This window comes from Penicillium psychrosexuale (assembly GCF_028828465.1).
Source record: "Penicillium psychrosexuale strain IBT 29551 chromosome Unknown utg000005l, whole genome shotgun sequence".
Classification (NCBI taxonomy): domain Eukaryota; kingdom Fungi; phylum Ascomycota; class Eurotiomycetes; order Eurotiales; family Aspergillaceae; genus Penicillium; species Penicillium psychrosexuale.
The window spans coordinates 1,197,859-1,218,994 of NW_026643190.1; the positions used below are offsets into that span (position 1 = coordinate 1,197,859).

The 21,136-nt window shown below is 45.0% G+C and overlaps 9 protein-coding genes across 9 annotated transcripts, besides 2 other annotated features; 5 read left to right on the top strand and 4 right to left on the bottom strand.

The window, feature by feature from the left end:
- Positions 1-5,298: 5,298 nt before the first annotated feature.
- On the bottom strand, positions 5,299-6,367 carry N7518_009351 (putative mitochondrial folate carrier protein Flx1; the record flags this gene model as incomplete). Its single annotated transcript, XM_057190278.1, has 3 exons — positions 5,299-5,873; positions 5,942-6,181; positions 6,217-6,367. 3 exons carry the CDS (start codon positions 6,365-6,367, stop codon positions 5,299-5,301), a joined length of 966 nt encoding a protein of 321 aa, XP_057037934.1.
- Positions 6,368-7,111: 744 nt separating this feature from the next.
- Positions 7,112-7,159: a sequence feature (Short protein (N7518_009352, KAJ5783675.1) was converted to a misc_feature.).
- Positions 7,160-7,223: 64 nt separating this feature from the next.
- Positions 7,224-7,250: a sequence feature (Short protein (N7518_009352, KAJ5783675.1) was converted to a misc_feature.).
- A 372-nt stretch (positions 7,251-7,622) lies between these two features.
- On the top strand, positions 7,623-8,830 carry N7518_009353 (U2 snRNP complex subunit HSH49; the record flags this gene model as incomplete). Its single annotated transcript, XM_057190279.1, has 3 exons — positions 7,623-7,642; positions 7,692-8,067; positions 8,135-8,830. 3 exons carry the CDS (start codon positions 7,623-7,625, stop codon positions 8,828-8,830), a joined length of 1,092 nt encoding a protein of 363 aa, XP_057037935.1.
- Positions 8,831-9,299: 469 nt separating this feature from the next.
- Positions 9,300-9,751, bottom strand: N7518_009354 (DUF2015 domain-containing protein; the record flags this gene model as incomplete). The annotated part of the gene is made up of 2 exons (XM_057190280.1): positions 9,300-9,619; positions 9,697-9,751. 2 exons carry the CDS (start codon positions 9,749-9,751, stop codon positions 9,300-9,302), a joined length of 375 nt encoding a protein of 124 aa, XP_057037936.1.
- Positions 9,752-10,145: 394 nt separating this feature from the next.
- Positions 10,146-11,085, top strand: N7518_009355 (uncharacterized protein; the record flags this gene model as incomplete). Its single annotated transcript, XM_057190281.1, has 5 exons — positions 10,146-10,315; positions 10,405-10,499; positions 10,583-10,606; positions 10,700-10,821; positions 10,914-11,085. The coding sequence occupies exons 1-5, from the start codon at positions 10,273-10,275 to the stop codon at positions 11,083-11,085; spliced, it is 456 nt and encodes a 151-aa protein (XP_057037937.1). The 5' UTR covers positions 10,146-10,272.
- Positions 11,086-11,847: 762 nt separating this feature from the next.
- On the top strand, positions 11,848-13,229 carry N7518_009356 (malate dehydrogenase; the record flags this gene model as incomplete). Its single annotated transcript, XM_057190282.1, has 8 exons — positions 11,848-11,860; positions 11,908-11,939; positions 12,007-12,117; positions 12,175-12,262; positions 12,325-12,702; positions 12,751-12,835; positions 12,887-13,031; positions 13,089-13,229. 8 exons carry the CDS (start codon positions 11,848-11,850, stop codon positions 13,227-13,229), a joined length of 993 nt encoding a protein of 330 aa, XP_057037938.1.
- A 412-nt stretch (positions 13,230-13,641) lies between these two features.
- Positions 13,642-14,430, bottom strand: N7518_009357 (trafficking protein particle complex subunit; the record flags this gene model as incomplete). Its single annotated transcript, XM_057190283.1, has 4 exons — positions 13,642-13,773; positions 13,828-13,917; positions 14,006-14,123; positions 14,207-14,430. 4 exons carry the CDS (start codon positions 14,428-14,430, stop codon positions 13,642-13,644), a joined length of 564 nt encoding a protein of 187 aa, XP_057037939.1.
- A 435-nt stretch (positions 14,431-14,865) lies between these two features.
- On the bottom strand, positions 14,866-16,784 carry N7518_009358 (transcriptional regulator family: Zinc finger MIZ-type; the record flags this gene model as incomplete). The annotated part of the gene is made up of 6 exons (XM_057190284.1): positions 14,866-15,325; positions 15,383-15,608; positions 15,662-15,767; positions 15,837-16,153; positions 16,210-16,533; positions 16,640-16,784. 6 exons carry the CDS (start codon positions 16,782-16,784, stop codon positions 14,866-14,868), a joined length of 1,578 nt encoding a protein of 525 aa, XP_057037940.1.
- Positions 16,785-17,168: 384 nt separating this feature from the next.
- N7518_009359 (DUF2423 domain-containing protein) lies at positions 17,169-17,646 on the top strand (the record flags this gene model as incomplete). The annotated part of the gene is made up of 3 exons (XM_057190285.1): positions 17,169-17,346; positions 17,405-17,440; positions 17,495-17,646. The coding sequence occupies 3 exons, from the start codon at positions 17,169-17,171 to the stop codon at positions 17,644-17,646; spliced, it is 366 nt and encodes a 121-aa protein (XP_057037941.1).
- Positions 17,647-18,178: 532 nt separating this feature from the next.
- Positions 18,179-21,130, top strand: las21 (mannose-ethanolamine phosphotransferase LAS21; the record flags this gene model as incomplete). The annotated part of the gene is made up of 7 exons (XM_057190286.1): positions 18,179-18,375; positions 18,437-18,481; positions 18,545-18,833; positions 18,900-19,027; positions 19,084-19,454; positions 19,517-20,506; positions 20,571-21,130. The coding sequence occupies 7 exons, from the start codon at positions 18,179-18,181 to the stop codon at positions 21,128-21,130; spliced, it is 2,580 nt and encodes an 859-aa protein (XP_057037942.1).
- Positions 21,131-21,136: the final 6 nt, after the last annotated feature.

Genomic DNA, 21,136 nt, shown 5'->3' on the forward strand with positions numbered 1-21,136 from the left:
GTATAAGCAGTAGGATACTAGACTAAAGGGTAAAATAAGTATAATTGTAAAAAGGAGGGTTCTCCTCTAAGATCTAACGTAATTCATAAGCAAGTCGCCACCACAAGCGACCCGCCACCCTATCTAAAAACGCGTCTATGAATTAGTACTTAGTTAGTTTAACTACCTACTATGCCACGAATATACTCTCAATCCTCTATAAATTCAGTAGAGTAAGAGGGTAGGATCTTACTAGCTATCCAGGCTTTTTAAAATTAAGAATTTACTAATATTTCTACTACTACCTATATTTTTAATATACTATATTTAATACTTCAGGACTGCCTTAGTAGTATAAAATACTATATAACTTCTTATACTAACTTAACTAAATTAACTATAATTAAAGAGGAATCTCTTAAAAAATAGATACTCTCTATAGATTCTTATAGATTAGTTCCCTAGCCCTCTATAGTATAAGAAATAGTAGATCTTCTTCTTAAATAATATAGAATAACCCTAGTTATTTTAGTTAGTCTAAATTAGGTTATAAATTTCGTTAAATAATATCCTATCCTTATATCCTAATTCTTAAGATATTATAATTATAAGTATACGAAATATAAAGACCTAAGGATTATTAGAGAATAGTTTAATCTAGTTTAAAAAACTATTCTTTAGTATAGAATCGATCTAGATAATATTTATAACTTTAATAAGATAGGTTTTACTATAGGATTAACTATAATAGTAAAGGTTATTATTAGATATAAATACTATAGTTAGAGATTACTTTTATAACCTAGAAATTATAAGTAGATAACTATAATTAAATATATAAATATAGTAGGGTAGGCCCTCTTTCTATATATTATTTTTAAAAGTAAGGTCTATATAGAATCTTAGTTTAATAACCTTCTAAATAACTAGTATTTTAAAGTTAGTCTAAATAGCTAGACTTCTAATAAAATTAGACTTTATTAGCTTTAAAAGCTCTTTATTCTATTAACTTTTCTATAATTAAAGGGTTAGTATTAGCTTTTAATACTTAATAGTTATAGAAGCTATTTAACCCTAAAATTTAATAAGATTTATAAGGAAAATAATATTATACTAATTTATATACTACTATATTCCTCTTACCTTTTATAACCTCTTAATATCGGTTATTTTATAGTAATAAAATAGTTATATAGCTAGTTAATTAAGATAAAAATATAGATTAGGATTAACTATATTAATAAATATAACTTCCTTAAAGTATATCCTTCTATATAAATTAAAGCTTTAAAATTAGAAATAATTAAAAATAGCTTCTTAATAGCTAGTTTAATACCTTTTTTACCTAAGTAGGTACTTTTAAAACTTAATATTTATCTTTAAATACTAACCCCTCCCTAAGCTAAGGTAGTAATTTAAGCTAGAATTTTATATTAAAAACCCCTATTACTAGGAAAGATTTATATTAATAGGCTTTATTAATTAAAGCTTTACTTTATACCTAATCTCAAAGCCTAATAAGTCCTTCTAAATATATATTAAACTAATTTATTAAAGGCTACTAGATTATAATATATAATACTATTCTACTAGTAAAAGAAATAAGGATTTATATACTAAAAATAAGAAGAAGAAGTAAAAGTATACCTAATCTAAACGGTAGATACCTACTATAGAGGGTCTTTTAGTCTAAGAAGCTTCTGAAATAATTGCTAGGTTAGTAGAAGTATTAGAAATACCCCTAGACCCCCTAAGTAGAAGCACTTAATTAGGGTTAGAACCACGTCTATAGGCTATACTAAGGTATAGTAGGTATAGAAAGATAGGGTATAAGATCAATAGGTATCTAGATAAATGATTCTTTTTAGTTTAATGAATTTAATAGCGTTATGGTTGAAATAAATGCATTGAAAAACTAGACTATTAGATGGGGTGGCGGGTCGCTTATGGTAGCGACTCGCTTATGAATTACATTATCTTAGTATATGTTTATATAATCGCGATAAGTGGCTGCTGACTACTAATATACCACCAGATATAAGGAATGTACAGAAGTACATCATTTCTGGTCGACAAGAAGTAAGTATCGAGGCAGGTACTTAACTAAATTAGGAAGGCGGTACTAAAAATTCGGGCAGGGGGTATCAGATTAAATAACTAGCCACAGGGGGTATTGATATATCAATCCCCTCTATTTATTCTGCTGGTTATATTATTCTGCCAAAGTTAGCCGATTACATCTTTACTGCATTAAAACCAATGATTTTGGAGCATATAGAATAAAACAATTGGTCACGTGACATATACACGAGGTTATGATTTAATTGCTTCGTTTCGCTCCGCAATGAAGGCAGTACTGAAAATCTAGGCAGGGTGAAGAAGGTATTGAATTGAACAAAATAAAAAAGAATGAGCGACGCAGGGATCGAACCTGCAATTTTTTGAGATGTCGAACTTTTTGAGTCAAGTTCAGCCGAAATCAAACGCCTTACCATTAGGCCAGCCGCCCACTTTATATTAATTACTTTGGTTGTGACAATTATATTCATTTAATTAAGATACAGCGATAGAGAGAGGAAGAAGCGAAGTGAGAGCAGCCTGGTTATAGCTGACCACTCTATAAACTTTGCACATCAGACCTTTCGCTAAGCTAGCAAAAAACCTATTCACAAAGGAACGAACAAACAAAAGAAAGAGCCAAATAGCAAACATGAAGCAAATATAAAGCAAGCAAGTAAGCAAGCAATGTAAATGTGATCAACGATCTATATATAGAGTCATATGATAGATAATAATGTAGATTGTGATATACCCCCCGCGAAAAATCCATCTAGTCCCTAGATGATGCCGAAAGAAAGACTGGTAGTGGTCGTTGTAGCTGGCATTCGCGTTCGAAGAAGTTGACGTTTCGAATGTAGAACAAAATTGTATTTTAGTGCCCCTGCACCCGCCGCGTCAAAGATGTAAAAAATGCTGAGTGTATTCTATATTCGGTTCCATAGCTCAGTTGGTTAGAGCGCTGTGCTAATAACGCAGATGTCGAGGGTTCGACCCCCTCTGGGACCATTTTTTTGGGTCTTCTAGAATTCTTTTGCATTATGCTTAAACCTCTGAACTCTTTATAGATACCTGCATATATATTTAATAAGGCTGATAACTCGTAGTTTAAAAATATTCTATAGTTTCTAAGTCACATGTAATGCCTAAAAAAAGTATGATTTTGTATAACTACTAATCATACATGGATTATACCCACAAATATTCTTAAACCTCTGAACTCTTTATAAATACCTGCATATATATTTAATAAGGCTGATAACTCGTAGTTTAAAAATATTCTATAGTTTCTAAGTCACATGTAATGCCTAAAAAAAGTATGATTTTGTATAACTACTAATCATACATGGATTATACCCACAAAAATATGGTCCCAGAGGGGGTCGAACCCTCGACATCTGCGTTATTAGCACAGCGCTCTAACCAACTGAGCTATGGAACCACTTGATGAGTCTGACCCGGGATTTATGCTTTATCAAAGTAAAATAGTAGGGTACGGATAACTTTTTGGTCCCTCGTCATCAGCATGGCACTCTAACCAATTGAGTTATGGAACCTATTATATACCCAGCTTCCATAATTTTGATATCTTCCAGAAGCCACCTGGGCAGGAAGTCTTGGCCGCTAAGATAAACCAAACACATCCACAGTCATCTATGTGACCTGCGGAAGTTTTGGCGCTACCTCAAGACACCAACGATACGCAACCGATCTCTCTCTCTCTCTCTCTCAGATGTATCCCCTATACTCGCTATAATGAGAATAAGGGCTAGCAATTCCCTATCTGCGAAGGTAAGTTCCATAGCTTTTGAAAGTACTAACGCCTGTCTATCCAGAGACCCCGTCAATCGTAAAGTGAGTACAACTTATCCAACCTCTAATAACTATGATTCCGTGTTTGTACCGAGGCGATGCTTAAGCATATCAAATAGGGCAAGGCAGCTTGTGACTCAGTCAGAGCCCAGGTTAGAATGTCAACAGCTATTCTCGTGCAGCAGCTGAGCTCCTTGGTCTTGGGTCTGGATTTATCTATAGTGCAGAAGTGCCTTGATGCCTGGCATATGGCTTTACTCCCACGGCACAGTATTATGTTTTCAAACAGTGTATCCTGGAGTACCAGTGCGGACTGAACAGTATAGAGTCGGGGGAGTTTGCTCTCGGCCTGACTGGCTCAGCACCTACTTCATACTTTATTCCATCTTCATTCGAGACGTCGCAACCATAGATAAGTGCATCGGGTACTCATGTATCTGCAGAGTCCAAATCTAAGAGTGAGAGTTTTCATATATGACCAGGTACCCGAGGGATACAAGTACCAGAACCAATTTAAACCAATCTCTATCATGACTGAAGACATTCAATAAAACCAATTGAGTTTACAATAATTAGACTACTTCTTATCGCTTTGTGTCAAAACATCTTACGCAAAAGGATTATCAGTGTCGTTATCCTCACTCTTCATCGTCATTTTTATCGTAATTATCATTCTCGGTATTATGAACAGCCTCGGAGTCAGCTTCAAACCGTATTTTATCATTGTCAACCTCCAACGGGAATGCGTCCAACTCTGGGGTCTCAGAAGCTTTCTCTTCGTCTTGATCAATTCTATCCATAATATGCCACGCCTTTGACCGTTTCCAGGCTATCCAATCCTGATTGTATAGGCGAGGCCTGAAGACCCTATCTATATTCGCTGCACGCGGGCATCGTATGTACCGGGAGCATCGCAGTCTTCCAACTTGACGGCGACTGTGGAGCGCTCTTCTCGTCCTTTGGAGGGATAGTAGCCATCCATTGAATAAAAGGGAGACTGTCTTTTTATGGTAGGAATAATAAGATCCTAGTCCAAAGGGTAACATAAGTATAATTATTAGAAGGAGCGTTCTACTCCAGGATCTAGTTATCCTACTAGGTCTTGTATAATCACGGTACGTGGCTACTGGCTACTAATATAATATAGGAAGCAAAGAAATACACGGAAGTGGGCCTTTTCTGGTTGATATAACCTTTATAGACTTTGAGACTTTTACTTATTCCAATTGTATACTCGTGACTATACTTTAGAATCCTTCCTTCATTTATCTGGTTATGTATAGTACCTTAACTGCGGACTTTCGGCTAAGATCGTGAAAAGATTAGAGATCGGCATATGGCAGCCGAAAATGTTCTAAATTGATGAATATACAGGACGTTGCTAATCTGATCCAAGGCTCCAGTAGGATCAATTGATATAAGAATGGGCAGGAATTAGCAGGAAGTATTTCATGGATTTTGCGCCAGCTGGGATAGGTAGACCTTGGTATTCTCGTATACCAGGAAGGTCACCCACGTGCTGGGAAGTACCCGGAACAGATTTGGACCAAGACCTTTATAGAAGCCTGCGATCCCTTCTTGGGCCCATATCTGGGAAATGACATCAATCGCCCCACGGTAAATCAGATGGGCCTCGTAAGTTTGCAACCGGGACCTAATTACTTGGTAAGGATATGTCACACTGCCAGCGAAGACTTTTGATAGACCGGAGATGGCAAAAAAATCAACATTACCCAGCACCCGTTCGGCGCCCAAGCGACTGCTCTCAATTGAGCCCATGTTATTCATCGACCGCAACCTGAAAAGTTTCAACTGCTCGTATGCCATAAACTGAAGGGCACCATGGCTGACGCCAAATAGGGCTGGTACGAGACCTCGGTAGAAGCCGGGTATTCCTTCCAATTGGTATATTTGTTTTGCTCCAGATGCAAACGAAGAATATGCCCCTGGAGCATGGGAACCCGTTGACAACATGCGAGTTTTGATCACCCAGATTGGATTGGTGAGGACCGACGTAATAACGCCTATGGAGATCCAAAGATTAATTGGGGAACGGAGGAACGATGCTGAATTAGATATGACATGTGCATACCTGCACTTCCAGACGCGAGAAGATAATCAGACGACGTGAGAATCTGCTCGCTCTCCTTGCGATATATTCGAATAGTATCCTTCAAGCTGCTGTAGCATAAGAAGTACAAACCCCAGCTTGTGGAATTTCCGATAAGATTGGGGGTAAGTCCTCGGTAGAAAGCGGCACAGCCACCCTCATGATAGAATATCTTGCGAATGACCTGCAGTGAAGTCCCAAACCCGGAAGATGATCGATCGACTATATATACCAAGACGGAGTTAGTTATTCTATACCCCAAGCAGCGCCAAGATAATATCGAAGCTTGCCTTGTAGCCTTGTTTTGACCATGTCAAGAGGATGTAGCGATAGAGTTGACACGATTCCCGCTGTGAATCCTGCTACGGGCTCCACAAAGGATGACGAGAGGCCATCTTGACTAGTCATGAACCTGCCTTAGACGAAGCTAGGAAAATCGAACACACAGAGACAGAGACAGAGACGAGAGGAAGAGAGTGTGTGGAGAACAATGTTAGAGGAGGGGGAAGATAGAGGGAGAAGACGAGATGGAGAATATTCTAAGAATAATAATGTCAGAACATGTGACTGCCGAGTAACTCCGTAGATCTTAGCACTGGAGCGTATAGTAAGATATGCCACACATTAATCTCCAGACCTCCAGTTTTTCTTCTTATTTATACAAAGCTCAGTTGTTTACTCCGAAATTATCGCAGATCACACAGCATTTCTGTACCAAAACGGACAATATTCGGCCAGAGACTTAAAAATACAAAAATCATATAGCTTTCACAAGCTGCAAACAGTGATTATCCAGATATTCGAACCTACCATCCCTCCCGGAGGGGATAGTTGAAAGGTCATCCAACAATATACTGCGCCATATCCATCCGATCCGCGTATCCTCAACGTGCAGTTTACGCAAGAGGCGAGAACAATCTAGGTATCAAGTTAGTCATGACAGCTGGAATTCAAGGAGTTGAAGCGTACCTGAACAATGTCGGCTTGGGCTCGCTATAGGTGTAGCCTGTTTTTGTTGTTTTGTTAACTTATTGTGTTGAGAATACCAAAGGCATATATACATACCCAGATAGACAATCAGAGGCAAGTATCCGCTAGATGGTTATCGCCGGTCAGCTCGGAGGATGGCGTGGAGGTGTGCTATAAGGCTCACTAGTGAATTGCGACCCGAGAAATATCAATGACCTTCGAGATGCGCTCCTAAATAGATCAAAAAGCGAGAGTTAGAAACCCGGTCTCAAGGAGGATCGGGGTTGTAACTAACCTTGGTCTCCTCGGAGAATTGAACCATTGTGAATTTATGAAAGTAGATTTTGGGAAGGTTTCAAGGAGATCAACACGAATAAATTGAAACTGGTTCACGATCGATTCAAGTGAACAAGTAGGAGATGTGGTTGATAGATGAAGTGGAAAACAGGGAGGATTTGCGGAATCAAAAAGTTTCGGAAAGGTCACTGATCATCCCTCAACTCCGGGTTTCCTTCACTTCAACACTTTCTTTCACACCTCATTACCTCTCTACCACCACTCAAATTAGTCTACTTTGTTGGTCCAGGTTTCGCTAGGATTTTCACAACCTATTGCTTTTTCTCAGATCTTTGAGTCCTTTTCCTTTAGGGGGAGCTTTTTTCTCCCCTCTCCCTCCAACTAATTCACCGGCGCCATGTCTAACGCAAGACATTGGTAAGAACTTCTTTCCTCCCCACAGGGACCTGATGCTAACTTACCCTAGGGAACAAGATAAAGAGGCAACTGTGTACATCGGTAACCTTGATGAACGGGTTTCGGACAGCCTTGTATGGGAGCTGATGCTGCAGGTTGGGCGCATCGTCAACGTCCACCTGCCCAAAGACCGGGTCACGCAGCTACACCAGGGGTATGGATTCGTTGAGTTCATCAGCGAGGAAGATGCCGAATATGCATCGAAGATCATGAATGGAATCCGTCTCCATAGCAAGCCTATTCGCGTTAACAAAGCGTCGGCCGATAAACAAAAGACCGTGGAAATCGGCGCAGAGCTGTTTGTGGGTAACCTGGATCCTATGGTTGCCGAGCAGGTTCTGTTTGATACGTTCAGCCGGTTTGGCAATCTTGTCAATCCGCCTAAAGTGAGATCTCCCCCAATACGGACAAGATAGACATTTTTAACAGTCTCTTTTTCATATTACTTTACAGATTGCTCGTGATGACAACAATCTCTCTAAGGGATACGGATTTGTTTCTTTTGCCGATTTCGAATCCTCGGACGCGGCCATCTCCAACATGAATGGCCAGTACCTGATGAACAAACAGGTTTCGGTACAGTATGCGTACAAGAAAGATGGGAAAGGCGAGAGACATGGGGATGAAGCGGAGCGAATGCTCGCAGCCCAGGCTCGCAAACACAACGTACAGCCACCGACTCAACAACCTCAACAACCTTCGCAGTTCCCTGGCGCTGCGCCGGGCGTATCAGCAACACCTGCCATGTCGAACGGCGATAGCTCTCGCCCATTGATTACGGCTCAGTCACAAACACCCGATCTAGGAATGAACCGGGGTATCCCGCCAGCTATGCCCTACCAGAGTGCACCCCCTCCAATGCCATATCAGACCGTCCCCCCTCCAAACCGACATGTTCCACCTCCCGTCCCTTCAATCAATACCCCACCTCCCGGGCTCCCAGCTCGACCTCCGCCTTCCCAAGCTGGCTACGGTGGTCCACAGACGTTTCTACCACCTGGATTCAATGGTGCAGGTCAACCGCCCTTCGTCCCACAAGCTGCAGCCCCCCTGGGTTTGGACCACCTGGATTTGTACCTCCAGCGGGGGCCCCTTCATTGCCACCGGGCTTCCAACAGCCCGGATATGCAGGCAGTCGGTGATTCCTAGTGGTCTTTAGTCTTGAGAGCGCCTTTCCTCCCCAAAGCTATTCCCGACCCAAGGACCAAAGCGTGATCCATGTGTTTGATGTTCTTCTCCTGCTTGACTACCTTGAACATGTTTATGCGGGTGCGAGGAGGTGGATCGAAATGTGCCTTGGCGTTGGCTGGCTATTGGCAGTGCTGAATGGCCATATGTAATATTAAGTGTCTTAGACACGGACGAAACAGACAGACGTGTTGTATTTGATTTTGATAATACGTCAACTTAATAGGTTTAAATTGCCAAGGATCATTTCAGACACAAGAGATCCACCCGCTCAAGTGATAAAATAATTACCCCTAGCGCTCTGACAGCACAGATGAGATATTACCGGTCAAAAGCTGGGACCTCTATTTGTACGGATTCTGCTAGCGAGAGATCCGCTCTGACAATGGCCACAAAACACGCTAGGACTGGTGATATGGTTGAAGGCAAATCACGAAAATGAGACGAATTTGGGGTCCCTTGGCCGGCCGTCCGGTCCGATGTTATTCTTTGCAAATCGTTGCTCTGTGTAGATGCGCCGTGCTTCATCAAAATCGACCTTCTGACTCTTCATAATCTTGATCACTTCTTTCTTTGCTCGTTGATCCAAGCCAGCCCTCGAATCCCCGTCTGCAAGATTGGCAGTAATGTCGAATTGCGACGAGCTCAGACCGGCCTCGAGATCGGCGGTAAAACTTGAAGGAAGGCGGTGATAGAGATAATCAGGCACTTGGATTAACGGCATCCATCGTGACCGAGTAAGGTATAAGGCTACAGTGTAATTAGAACCACGTCCGTTGAGAATGATTGCTTTGTTTCCTTCCAGGTTGGAAAGACACTTGACCTACCTGTCCCGCTGATGATAACCGAAAAGAGTAGGAAATAAAAGAGAATGTAGGTCATGATGATGAGTGATACCGGTGAAGATTCGGGCGTGTACGGAGTAGTAGTATATTGCGGTGTAAGGAGAAATTGGCGCCTCTCGAGAGTTCTTCGCCAAAGAAGGACTAAAAGATGATGTGTCCCATCAGGCAATAAGCCGTCGATGAAGAAGGCATAGGAAATCACTAGAAAGTAGAGTTTGGAGGGGGCAACGTCAGCATCGCGTTCATATTATTGGCAGGTCGCCGGAAGTTGTCAGTTCTGCCTTGTTTGACAGGCAGCGGTATTCAGGTAGTTAGTTAGTTAACTAGTTAACTAACTATCAAGGCATCAGGCACCAAGACATCAGGCACCAAGACATCAGGCACCAAGACATCAGGCACCAAGGCACTCAGCCTATTCCTAAAGTAGCCGCCTTAGCGAGACTCCGTCCAATCTGAGGTCTTGGCATTCAAGACACACACAATTTGATCGACGTGAAGACGGTTTTGATAGCGATTTCGATCTTTCAATTCTCTAACTCAATATCCCCTCTCATCACAATGTCCTCAAACATCTCCAACGACCTGATCTGGGAGATCACCCGTATGTCCAACCCTCCGCAACCTTCTATTTCGAATTTTCATGTCAAAGCTTTTGGAAACCGAACTCTAGCTCATCAATCTTTGGAATAGGCAACCAGAACTCCTTCCTGGTTAACCGCAACTCCGGCGGTGGCTCCCAGTTCTCCCGGGACCCCCTGAACCTGCTGAACAAGCACTCCTACAAGGTACGGGCCTCGGGGATTAGACGGAATGGATATTTCTCTCCGGGAATGCATGGCTAACGACGGTCTCTTTTGGCGCTCTATAGTATGCCGGTTATTCCAACACCAAGGTAATTAAGTTCTACACTGCTTGTGTTGTCCCTGTTATATATATATACTATATGTATAAGATAGATTTGTGGCGCTAACTATATTACCTTCAGGCCGTCGGTGTCCAGCCCACTGAGAACGGTGTCGCCGTGATCACCAAGAAGCCCAGCAACCCCCAGCAGCCCGCTCAGAACCTGGTCACTGTCACCTACGGTCCCAGCACCGCCAACCGCAAGTAAGCGACTCCTATTTTTCATTCCCTTGTTTTTCAAGACATGGTGTATGTTGTTTTTCACGATCCAGTGCTGATCATTATCTGCTCTACAGGATCTACAAGGGTGTTGCCGACAGAACCGCTAAGAACAACTACCGTGCCGATCTTCGCGAGGAGGCCGTCGCCCGTGTGAGCGCCGTCCGCCGCTCGCAGCTCCCCAAGAAGGATGCTCCTGCCCAGAAGCCCCGTGGCTCCAAGGCCCGCAAGGCCGAGGAGTCTGAGTAAGTTTGTCTCGAGATAAGGCTGAATTGTGGACCATGAAGGATCTGAGATCTGGGAAGGAGACTTGACAGGCGTATGTAAAACGCCATGCTGAACTTGGAAACTATGTAATCTAGCAGTCTTGCTCCGAGGGCAGGAAAAAAAAATCTGTGTCCTATCTGAGACCTTCTAAAGCAAGAGAGAACATCTTCCCCCCCCCCCAGAAAGAACAATTCCTACTGCTAATCGGAACGGAAGAGAAACTAGCCAAGGGTAGAAGTAAAATTGATTCACAACCGACTGGTCGGGCCGAGCCACAATGTCCGGTTGTAGATGAGAATTATAGTCCGCCTTTTCCCGATATAACAACCCGGTAGCCCCGGGGAAGTGTGGAACAATCCAGGTCAAGGGACGAGAATTGCCGGAGAGTCTGGAGAAAGGTCTATAGCTTTTTACCTTGGCCATTCTTGATAGAGCGATGAGACGGCATGGGGGATTGGAGGACTAGATCTCACACAGTCAATAATAGTAGAAGATAGTCAAAGCGAGAAAAATCAAGTCGAAAGGCAAATAAAGTCGAATAAAGGTGCATATCGTCACCTCATCACTTCACATGTTAGGAACTCCGAACATCAACACTTCCAGTATTCCGGGGTTGCCCCTCTCAGCACTTGCCCCTCTTATAAATCGGCCGGTCCCCTCTCCAAGCTTCTCTCTTCCCCATTTCTCTCCTGTCTTCTTCCTCTCATCCTCTCTTTCTCTACAAATACACACATTTAATTCATCATGGTCAAGGCTGGTATGTTATTCGGCCGTTTTGTCTATCATTTGCTGATTCGTTATTAGTTGTTCTCGGAGCTGCTGGTGGCATTGGCCAGGTATGTCCCCCCACCTCATTCATCCTTCCTAGGGTATCTTATGAACCTCAGCTAATCGACCCTCTAGCCTCTCTCCCTCTTGCTGAAGGCTTCCCCTCTCGTTGATGACCTGGCCCTCTATGACGTTGTCAACACCCCCGGTGTGGCTGCCGATCTCTCTCACATCTCCTCGGTCGCCGTACGTATATATATACTCCTGAAGCATCATGAATAAACCCGTTAACAAATTGACTAGAAAATCACTGGCTACCTCCCCAAGGATGATGGATTGAAGCTTGCTCTGACCGGTGCTGACGTCGTTGTCATCCCCGCCGGCATTCCCCGTTAGTAGATTATCCACAGATCGGGATGTGGTGTTTTTGCTAACGTATATGGTAACATCTAGGCAAGCCTGGTATGACCCGTGATGATCTTTTCAAGGTCAATGCCGGAATTGTGAAGGGTCTCGTCGAGAGCATCGCCGAGTTTGCCCCCAAGGCTTTCATCCTCGTTATCTCCAACCCTGTGAACTCCACAGTCCCCATCGCCGCCGAGGTCCTCAAGGCTGCCGGTGTCTTCGACCCCAAGCGTCTGTTCGGTGTGACCACCCTGGACGTTGTCCGTGCCGAGACCTTCACTCAGGAGTTCTCCGGCGTGAGGAATGCCTCTGATGCCACCGTTCCCGTTATTGGTGGCCACTCTGGCGAGACCATTGTTCCTCTGTTCAGCAAGGTTTCCCCCAGCTTCCAGATCCCTGCTGACCGATACGATGCTCTTGTTACCCGTATGTGAACAGTCCTTTCCGTGGGAGGCGTTTACTGATATTTCACAGGTGTCCAATTCGGAGGTGACGAGGTCGTCAAGGCCAAGGATGGCGCTGGTTCCGCTACTCTGTCTATGGCCTTTGCCGGTTTCAGGTATGTTTCACCTGCTAACCCGGAGCTACCACGGTGACTGACAAATACTAGATTCGCCGAGGCTATCATCAAGGCTTCCAAGGGCGAGAAGGGCATTGTTGAGCCTACTTTCGTCTACCTGCCCGGTGTTGCTGGCGGTGATGAGATTGCTAAAGCCACCGGTCTTGACTTCTTCTCCACTCCCGTGGAACTCGGTGTAAGTCTTCAATTTTTCCAGTGTGCTAAAACAACTAACTGACAATGCTCGATCTAGCCCAACGGTGCTGAGAAGGCCATTAACATCCTTGACGGCGTGACTGAGCAGGAGAAGAAGCTCCTCGAGGCTTGCATCAAGGGACTCCAGGGCAACATCGAGAAGGGCATTGAGTTCGCTAAGAACTCCCCACCAAAGTAAGACCCCCCTCCCCCCAATGTCCGTTGTGCACCATGTATATCGGGTGGGCCTCTTTGTCGATATATTTCTCGCTGGTTTCTCCACGGCTGCGATGACACTGGAAAATGGCAGAGCGTTGCTAATCAATCTTCTCCCGGAAAGATAGGCTTTAAATGTGAGACCATGAGTTTATGAACAATGAGCAGACACGAGTAGTGTACGGCCCGAAATCAGATGGGTAGGTTTGACACACAGATATAGTAACCAACCTACAAATTCAAGGGTTCAGATTCCACTGTTCATTTTTGCGTGTTTTCGGTATTCTGTCTCACGTAGCCAATCGACTTGATGGAATTGTCATAAGTCATAAGAGTAGGCGTAAATTGGTTGAGTAAAAAGGCTAGCCCAGGCCCAGGCGCAACCATTTTCATGTTCAAGGCCGAGGCTGGAGAGTTTTGATCTGGAAAGTTGCACCTGGTAGATCCGAGGTCTCGGCCTGCACGGTCGTGTTGATACCCAAATTCGCTAACGCGCCCCGGATGATACCGCAAGGAAACCAGAGGTACTAGGTCAATCCATAAGCCGAGACATCCTCATTAATTGCAAAGGGGATGCTTACTGCCTGCGCCATGGATATTGCTTCAGTCCGCACCGCCATGCTCATCCTACCAAATGGCCGGAACGCGCTGTCTGTCAAAACGTAGACTCCCTATTTATTGATATTAGTTTGGACATCTCTGTGCAAGTGCTGTTTATGGCGCATCTCCCCAACACAGCAGTTTCTGTATTGCACATACCCGATGGTTCGTTTTCAAATTATCCACCTGTTTCTTGAATAGGACCGTCCACAGATCCTTGCAGAGAAACTTGATCACATCGAGATTATCGGTAAATCGAGGGCGATCTCGGGCGAAGCTATAGAGATCGACACGGTTTAGCGCGCTGTAGGACTGCAAGAGAAAAGCAAAGGGGCTGCAAAAGGAGATGTTTATGCTTACCGCTCCGCAAGGCCTTGACCAACACGATAGCCCAGAGACTCTAGACGAAAGAATATCGTCTCTCTAACCTCTTCATCTTCAGCTTCCTGTCCCTCCGTCGCAAGTTCCTTTGCCATACGCTCGGCCATTGGCACCAATTCTATGAGTAGGAAGTCGAAGCATGAGGAGCTGAAGACGCGGGCATTTGGATCGGTATTTGACGGGGAAGTTGAATCGAATGACATTACGGAGTCAAAGGTGGCAGGATCTAAGGAAGAGGCGAATGAATAAGGGATCTGGCTGACAGAATGAGGGCGTGTTGATGGGAACTGGAAAATGGGGATTTTGGGGGGGGGGGAGTCGGGGGTGTTGGGGAGTCTGAGCTAACCCCAGGCCGGAATCCACCTGATATTGGCCTTTTGATCTATACGAGAAAATAGTTGAGAAACATATATTGTGTTATTTGTAAATAAGAATAAAAGTGATGGTCGAATATATTTCCAGGCTAATTGACCGGTCAAAACTAGAATGATACAATCAATCCCTCCTAGATACGTAGCCACTTGTGATATCTTGAAGACTCCCCCCCCTACCCCGCCAGAAACTCCATGGAAATATGCATCAGAAAGAGAAACTATCATGGCTTTGGTCGTCAGATTGACTTGAATAAGAATCGAAATTCATGGTGGGTACGACCCGCCATTCAGAGGGCTGCTGGCGGGCGGGACATGGTAATCCTGACGAGAAAAAGCCCGGGATGGCAGACTTGTAGCTGGCCTTTTAGGAGGTGGAAGAGGGGACATGTCATCTTCATCACCGCTTTCAGTAAGGTCGATGACCTGAGCAATAGGTCGTTTTTTGCTGGACATGCGCATCGCAGAGGACGGGGTGGATGCCTCTCGCGACTGTGACTGTGCAGGTGTTCGCTCCAGGGCGACGGTCGTGGGTCCCGGTTCCTGTTTTACAACGGGCATCCCTGGTTCGCTGATCTCGATCAAGTCGTCATCGTCATCTGACGCGGGAGTCATCCCTCCCAATTTCGTCGCGTCGGAATCAGTGGGGCTTGACCATACGCCGTCGGGTTCAACGATGACTTGGTCGGTATCTGGTGACGTTGACTGAAGGATGTCATCAACGTACCTATACGACCAGTTAGGAAAAGAAACAGATATGCCGAGGAAGGGGGTTTAGACTTACTGGTCAACTTGGAGAGACTCAAAGCTAGTCGATTTGGAACACACAGGGCAGGTCCAAGTTGGTGCTTGTTTTTGCAATTCAAGGAATGAAGACGCATCAAAGCATTGGTTGTGTGTGCAAACAATGGAGCGGCAGGGCACCTGGATGCGGAGGGTAGATAGAGGGCATTTAAGTGACATGACACTTGATGTCGCGACAATGTCCGAGTCATTTGCGCGATTTTGCACTGAGGATCGAAATTAGCATAGTCTAACCCAAGGGAATAGGAGGGGTTCTTACTTTCGCGCAAGACTTGCTCCTTCGAGATGAGTTTCCGTGTCTTCAACTGCGAGACAAGATCATCAGTCGGATGCTGCTTCACGAGGTTGGCAAGCGCGAAGAATTTCTTTGCAAACAGGAGTTAGTCAATCGGTCTAACAGATGCTCTATCGAGTAGAAAGGGAACAAGCTCAACCTTTTGCGTCAATGCGTAAGTCATGACAATATTATTAGGATAATTTGGCTTTTTACGGATCCAGTTGGTCACATCTGCAGGTTGTGTGGTGCCCGGCCTATTTTTCAGGCCTCTAAGATTAGCTTTGACTTCATCGAGATTGACTTTGAGCTCCACTTGATGTGGAAATGCGATATCCGACTTGGTGTATTGTGTGAGACCTGAATCACCGGCGCAATAAACCATCACTCGAAGATTTGAGTCCGTTTGCAGCCTATAGGCAACTTGCTGAGATAGCATGACCTTCAGTTCAACACTATCCCGCGTTTGTTCGCGTACTATGTAAAATTAGACATAGACCTTCAACAAGATTCACAGATAGATAGTAACATACCTTTACATTCCACGACTGCAGTCAAAGGCTCTAGGATTGTATAAAATGGACTTTCTTTGAAAATCAAAGGACCTGGAGATTTATGAGCGGCCGCAGGAGGTTTCATGAGAGGAGCACTCGGACCAGAGGAGTATGAGTGAGGTGACATGGAAACCCCGAGCGGCGCGGATCGAGCCTGTGCAGGAGATTGAGAGACAGGCGATGGCTGGTATTGTGGTCTAGCGGGTGATTGATACGGCACGGTGTTTGGAAAAGCAGTAGCACGGATGCGCCGAGCTAAAGCATCGAAACTGACAGGGTCAGATTCTGCGAGAGATTGGATTCCTATTTCGTCGGTCAATGTACGGATCGCTGCAAGAATGGGATGTGAAACAGAGATTTGAAGATCAAATGAACAAGTCATAATAAGAGCCAGGGAGAGTTGACGAACGTTGGATAATGCGAAACTGTAGGGTTGCCTTCAACCCGGATACCTGGAGGCCCTCATACCTCAACAAATCTTTCAGTTGTGGATTTGTAAGGGGTTTGATAAAGGCTGTCAGTGTTGCGACCTCTGACGACAGGCTGGTCGACATGACTGCTTCACAGATAAGAGAAGTGCGAAAGCAATCAAGGTGGACTTGGTTCAGGGTTCCTCGAAAGACAAGGGTCCGATTCAGCCAGGCCAATTGTAAGGGTTCTGCATCGATACATCTCTTGACTGGAGTGAAATGTTAGAAAAAGGCCACAAACCCCAGTCATAAAAGGGTGAGGTCAAGTCGACAAAGCCTCGGAGGTGTACCTTGGGAAGTGCGGTCTCCGGATGACATAAGACGAGCCAATCGGGGGGGGAAAAAAAAGTTGATTGTGTTATCAGTTGACTATTTTATTTCCCATCCGACGTCTTGGTCTATATCCCCAAGTGTTGATACCATATTTACCTTGTTCTTCCCCGTATCTTTTTCTTCTATCCTCATACAATGGCGAAAAGTGTTCGAGCCAGCGTTTCCAAGCGCAACAGAGCCAATCTGCGCAAGAAGGTCTTTGGCCCACTGGTTGATGCCAGAACCGAGAGACTCGCTGCCAAACTACAGGAGCTTGCATCACAGCCACGGCCTGAAGCTCCCGTGAAATCAAAGATGGACCTGGACGAGGCTGGTATGTATACTACCATCCCTCTTTTAAGGATACCGACTGACTTCGTATTCCGTATTAGCCGAAGCAGCCAAGGCTCAGACTGGTGACAGCGAAGGTTAGTCTATGACAATCCAGCGTTTGAATCGTCACTTTTTGCTTTGAACTGCAGAACGCTTACCCAACACAGAGATGGATATCGACGCAATCAAGAGCTCTAAGAAGAAGCCGGCACGTGTGCAAAAGCGCAACCAGAAGCCCCGCAACTCGATTGTCTTTCAAAAGCGTCTTTCTACGACCAAGAAGGGACCCAAGAGGAAGTGAGGCCTGTGCCGAGTGAGAGCAATGAATAGATTTGACGAGATGTGGTGGCGGAGAAGAAAAAGGCGTTTGGGAGTCTACAATTACACCTGCAATTCACGTACATATGTTTCATAGTCTGTGCCTGATATACCATACCTTTCATTCAAGGCTTGACATATTGGATTTTGCTCAGTGGAAGAAAAGCAACCCTAGCACACTGTGGCTGGAGCAGGGTCGATATAGATCTAATTCTTAATTCACCGACAAGCAACCCTAATCAAGATCAGTTGGCTAGTTCATGCATTCATCCGGCACTGTTAACTTCTAGCCCCTGAATGATTGTTGAATCGTTGAAGTAATGTCAATAGTATTACAATAACTATACCTAATGTTGTACAAGGTACTCGAGAAGGCGGTGTGGTGATGCGCGACGATCATAAATATAATTCTGCCTCCCTTTGGATCCCCCGGACAGTTCGACATGTGCAGCTGATTCGGGGTCTCTTTACATAAAATTTGTTCTGCCAGAGCTAACATCAAGTCAATTTGCAAAATGGCGGGCTTCCACAGTTGGACGACAGTCATTGCCAATTTGCTGGTGCCCGTGGGCATACTCACCTTCTCTTCAGGGTTCTTCCCTTATAAACCGTTGATCCCTGGATTAGCGACTTTTGATGAAACAGGCGAGAATGTCACAGTGCCTGCGGCTTTTGATAAAGTTATCTTCATGGTTGTTGATGCGCTGAGGAGGTATAATTTGAATAATTCAACTCCGAGCTATATCAGTAACTAACAAGATGCTCACATATAGCGACTTTGTATATTCGAACGAGTCGGGTTTCTTGTTTACACAGAGGTGGGTGTCGCTTTTGAAATGCACCATTTCTTCGTTCGAAATAAGTGACTGATTGGATACTAGCTTGATCCGGTCCGGTGCTGCATTGCCATTCACTGCCTATGCAAGCGCTCCAACTGTCACAATGCCTCGATTAAAAGCTATCACAACTGGTTCAGTTCCATCTTTTCTAGATGTTATTCTCAATATCGCAGAATCGGATACCTCGTCAACACTGGCATACCAGGACACCTGGTTGGCACAATTGAAGGCTACAGGAGGACGGCTTGTGATGTATGGGGATGATACCTGGCTCAAGCTCTTCCCGGGAATGTTTGACCGAGCTGATGGAACTACAAGCTTCTTCGTGTCGGTCAGTTGTACTTTAGGTGTTTGTGTATCCGCAGTATTAGTATTGAAACTGAGATTCTCCTCGCAGGACTTCACGGAAGTAGACCATAATGTGACTCGACACGTTCCTCACGAGCTTGCCCGGGATGACTGGTCTGCTCTGATAATGCATTACCTAGGTCTTGATCACATAGGACATAAGGCTGGCCCCAAAAGGTAAATTCAGCTCCCGATTTCATTATTAGCTGCTCTCTATCCTCTAACTCTCCTAGTCCATTCATGATACCGAAACAGCACGAGATGGACTCTGTGGTGACTGAAATCTATACCGCAATGCAGCAACAAGACCATCTTCAATCCACACTTTTCGTGTTGTGCGGAGATCATGGCATGAACGAGGCTGGAAACCATGGCGGGTCATCTGCTGGAGAAACATCCCCCGCGTTACTTTTCATCTCACCCAAGTTTGAAGCCTTGGGTGGCCGAAGAGAAAGCCCAGTGGAACCGTCGGGTGATATGCAGTACTACCAAACGGTTGAGCAGGCGGACATTGCTCCAACCTTGGCGGGGCTTCTTGGTATCCCAATTCCTTTAAACAGTCTTGGGGTATTCATCCCAGACTTTTTAGAGATGTGGGATCATGGTATATAATCTATTCCTAATGGCGGCCAAGCGAAAGAAGATCCGGAACTGACTCGGGAACAGGTTCTCATAAACTTCGAATCTTATATCAAAATGCCGAGCAGCTGCTGAACACGTTGACAACAACATTCCCTGGATCTACGTTTGGCCCCGATAGTACTACATCCTGTGCTTCAGGACTTCCATCAGGTATTGAGGGAGCTCAATGTGCGTGGGCTCGAGTCCAGCAACTTCTCTCAGGTAGGGATGAAGCAGATGATTCTTACTCTACAGCTGGCCCCGCTTTGCTGCAATTTTTAAGGATTGCACAGGAGGTTATGAGTCGTACTGCCAGTAACTACGATGTCTCCAGACTCATTCTGGGCTTGTTGATCACGGGGATTGCAGGCCTGCTTGTCCTTCCGGCCACATACAAGGAATGCACACGTCACGGATCTTCCGGGATGTTTTTGACGCTTATGATCATCACCTGTGGGATGATGATGTTTGCTAGTAGCTATGTGGAAGAAGAGCAGCAGTTCTGGTATTGGATCTGCTCGGGGTGGATTGTCTACCTGCACATCAAATCGCAATCGTCTGCAAAGCCGCTCTCACACAAACGCTTTGGATCATTATTATATTGGTCTGACAAATGTATCATTCTTGTGCTCGCCATCACTCAGCGGCTCTTGCGACGATGGAACCAAACTGGTCAGAAATTCGCGGCCGAGCCTGATATTGCTCGCACATTCTTTGCACGCCACCCGGAAGTCTTCTGGGGTCTTTTTATCCTCGCGTACGTGGATGCCGGTCGTCATCTTCTCGGGAGTATACCAATCTCTGGAATATTGAAGCTAGGTGCCTTGGCCCCTGCCATGTTGGCCTTTACGTTCAAATTGCACTTTGTGACTTCGGAATCGCCCGAACTCCTTGATGGGACGTTCATTTCGCAAATCATGAAGGAATGGCCCTACAGTCTATCATTGGTTTTGCATGCTAGGCTCGTGTTTTACGGACTTGCTGTCGTTGTCCTGCTATCGCTCTTTGCCGGAAAACGATCAAGAGTCCCCCGAGGTAAGCCCACACATGCGCTAGATTGCCTCTGAGCTTGGAGGTCATTACTGACCAGACTCTGTAGTACCATATGATACAATCCATGAAGCTCTGCACATCTTCCTAATGACGCAGTCCCGTGCCACTAACGTCCCCCTGTTCCTGATTTTCCGAATCCAGGCCGGCATTCTCTCTTCCATGAACCTCACAGGGATTGAGGTGACAATCACAACCTTGATCTTCCAATATATGACGTTCTTCGCGTTTGGCGGATCCAATGCAATCTCCTCTGTGGACCTTGCTAGTGGATATAACGGTGTTGACAGCTACAGCGTGGTGTTAGTGGGAGTTCTCACCTTTGCGAGCAACTGGGCAGGGCCTATCTGGTGGGCATCACAAAGCCATCGTCTCCGGCCGAAGAGTCCCGTAGGACAAGACCCCTCGGCACTGTTGACCTTTCATGTTGCCGTGTCCTTGGTTTCTGTCATGGCCGCCTGTACAGCCCTCCGGACGCATCTTTTCATCTGGACCGTTTTCTCGCCCAAGTATCTCTACAGTATGGCGTGGGCCACTGCCAATCATGTTGGTGTCAATTTATTGGGCGAGGTTATTTTCTCTCGATCGCGATCTCGTCATTCTTCATAAACATTT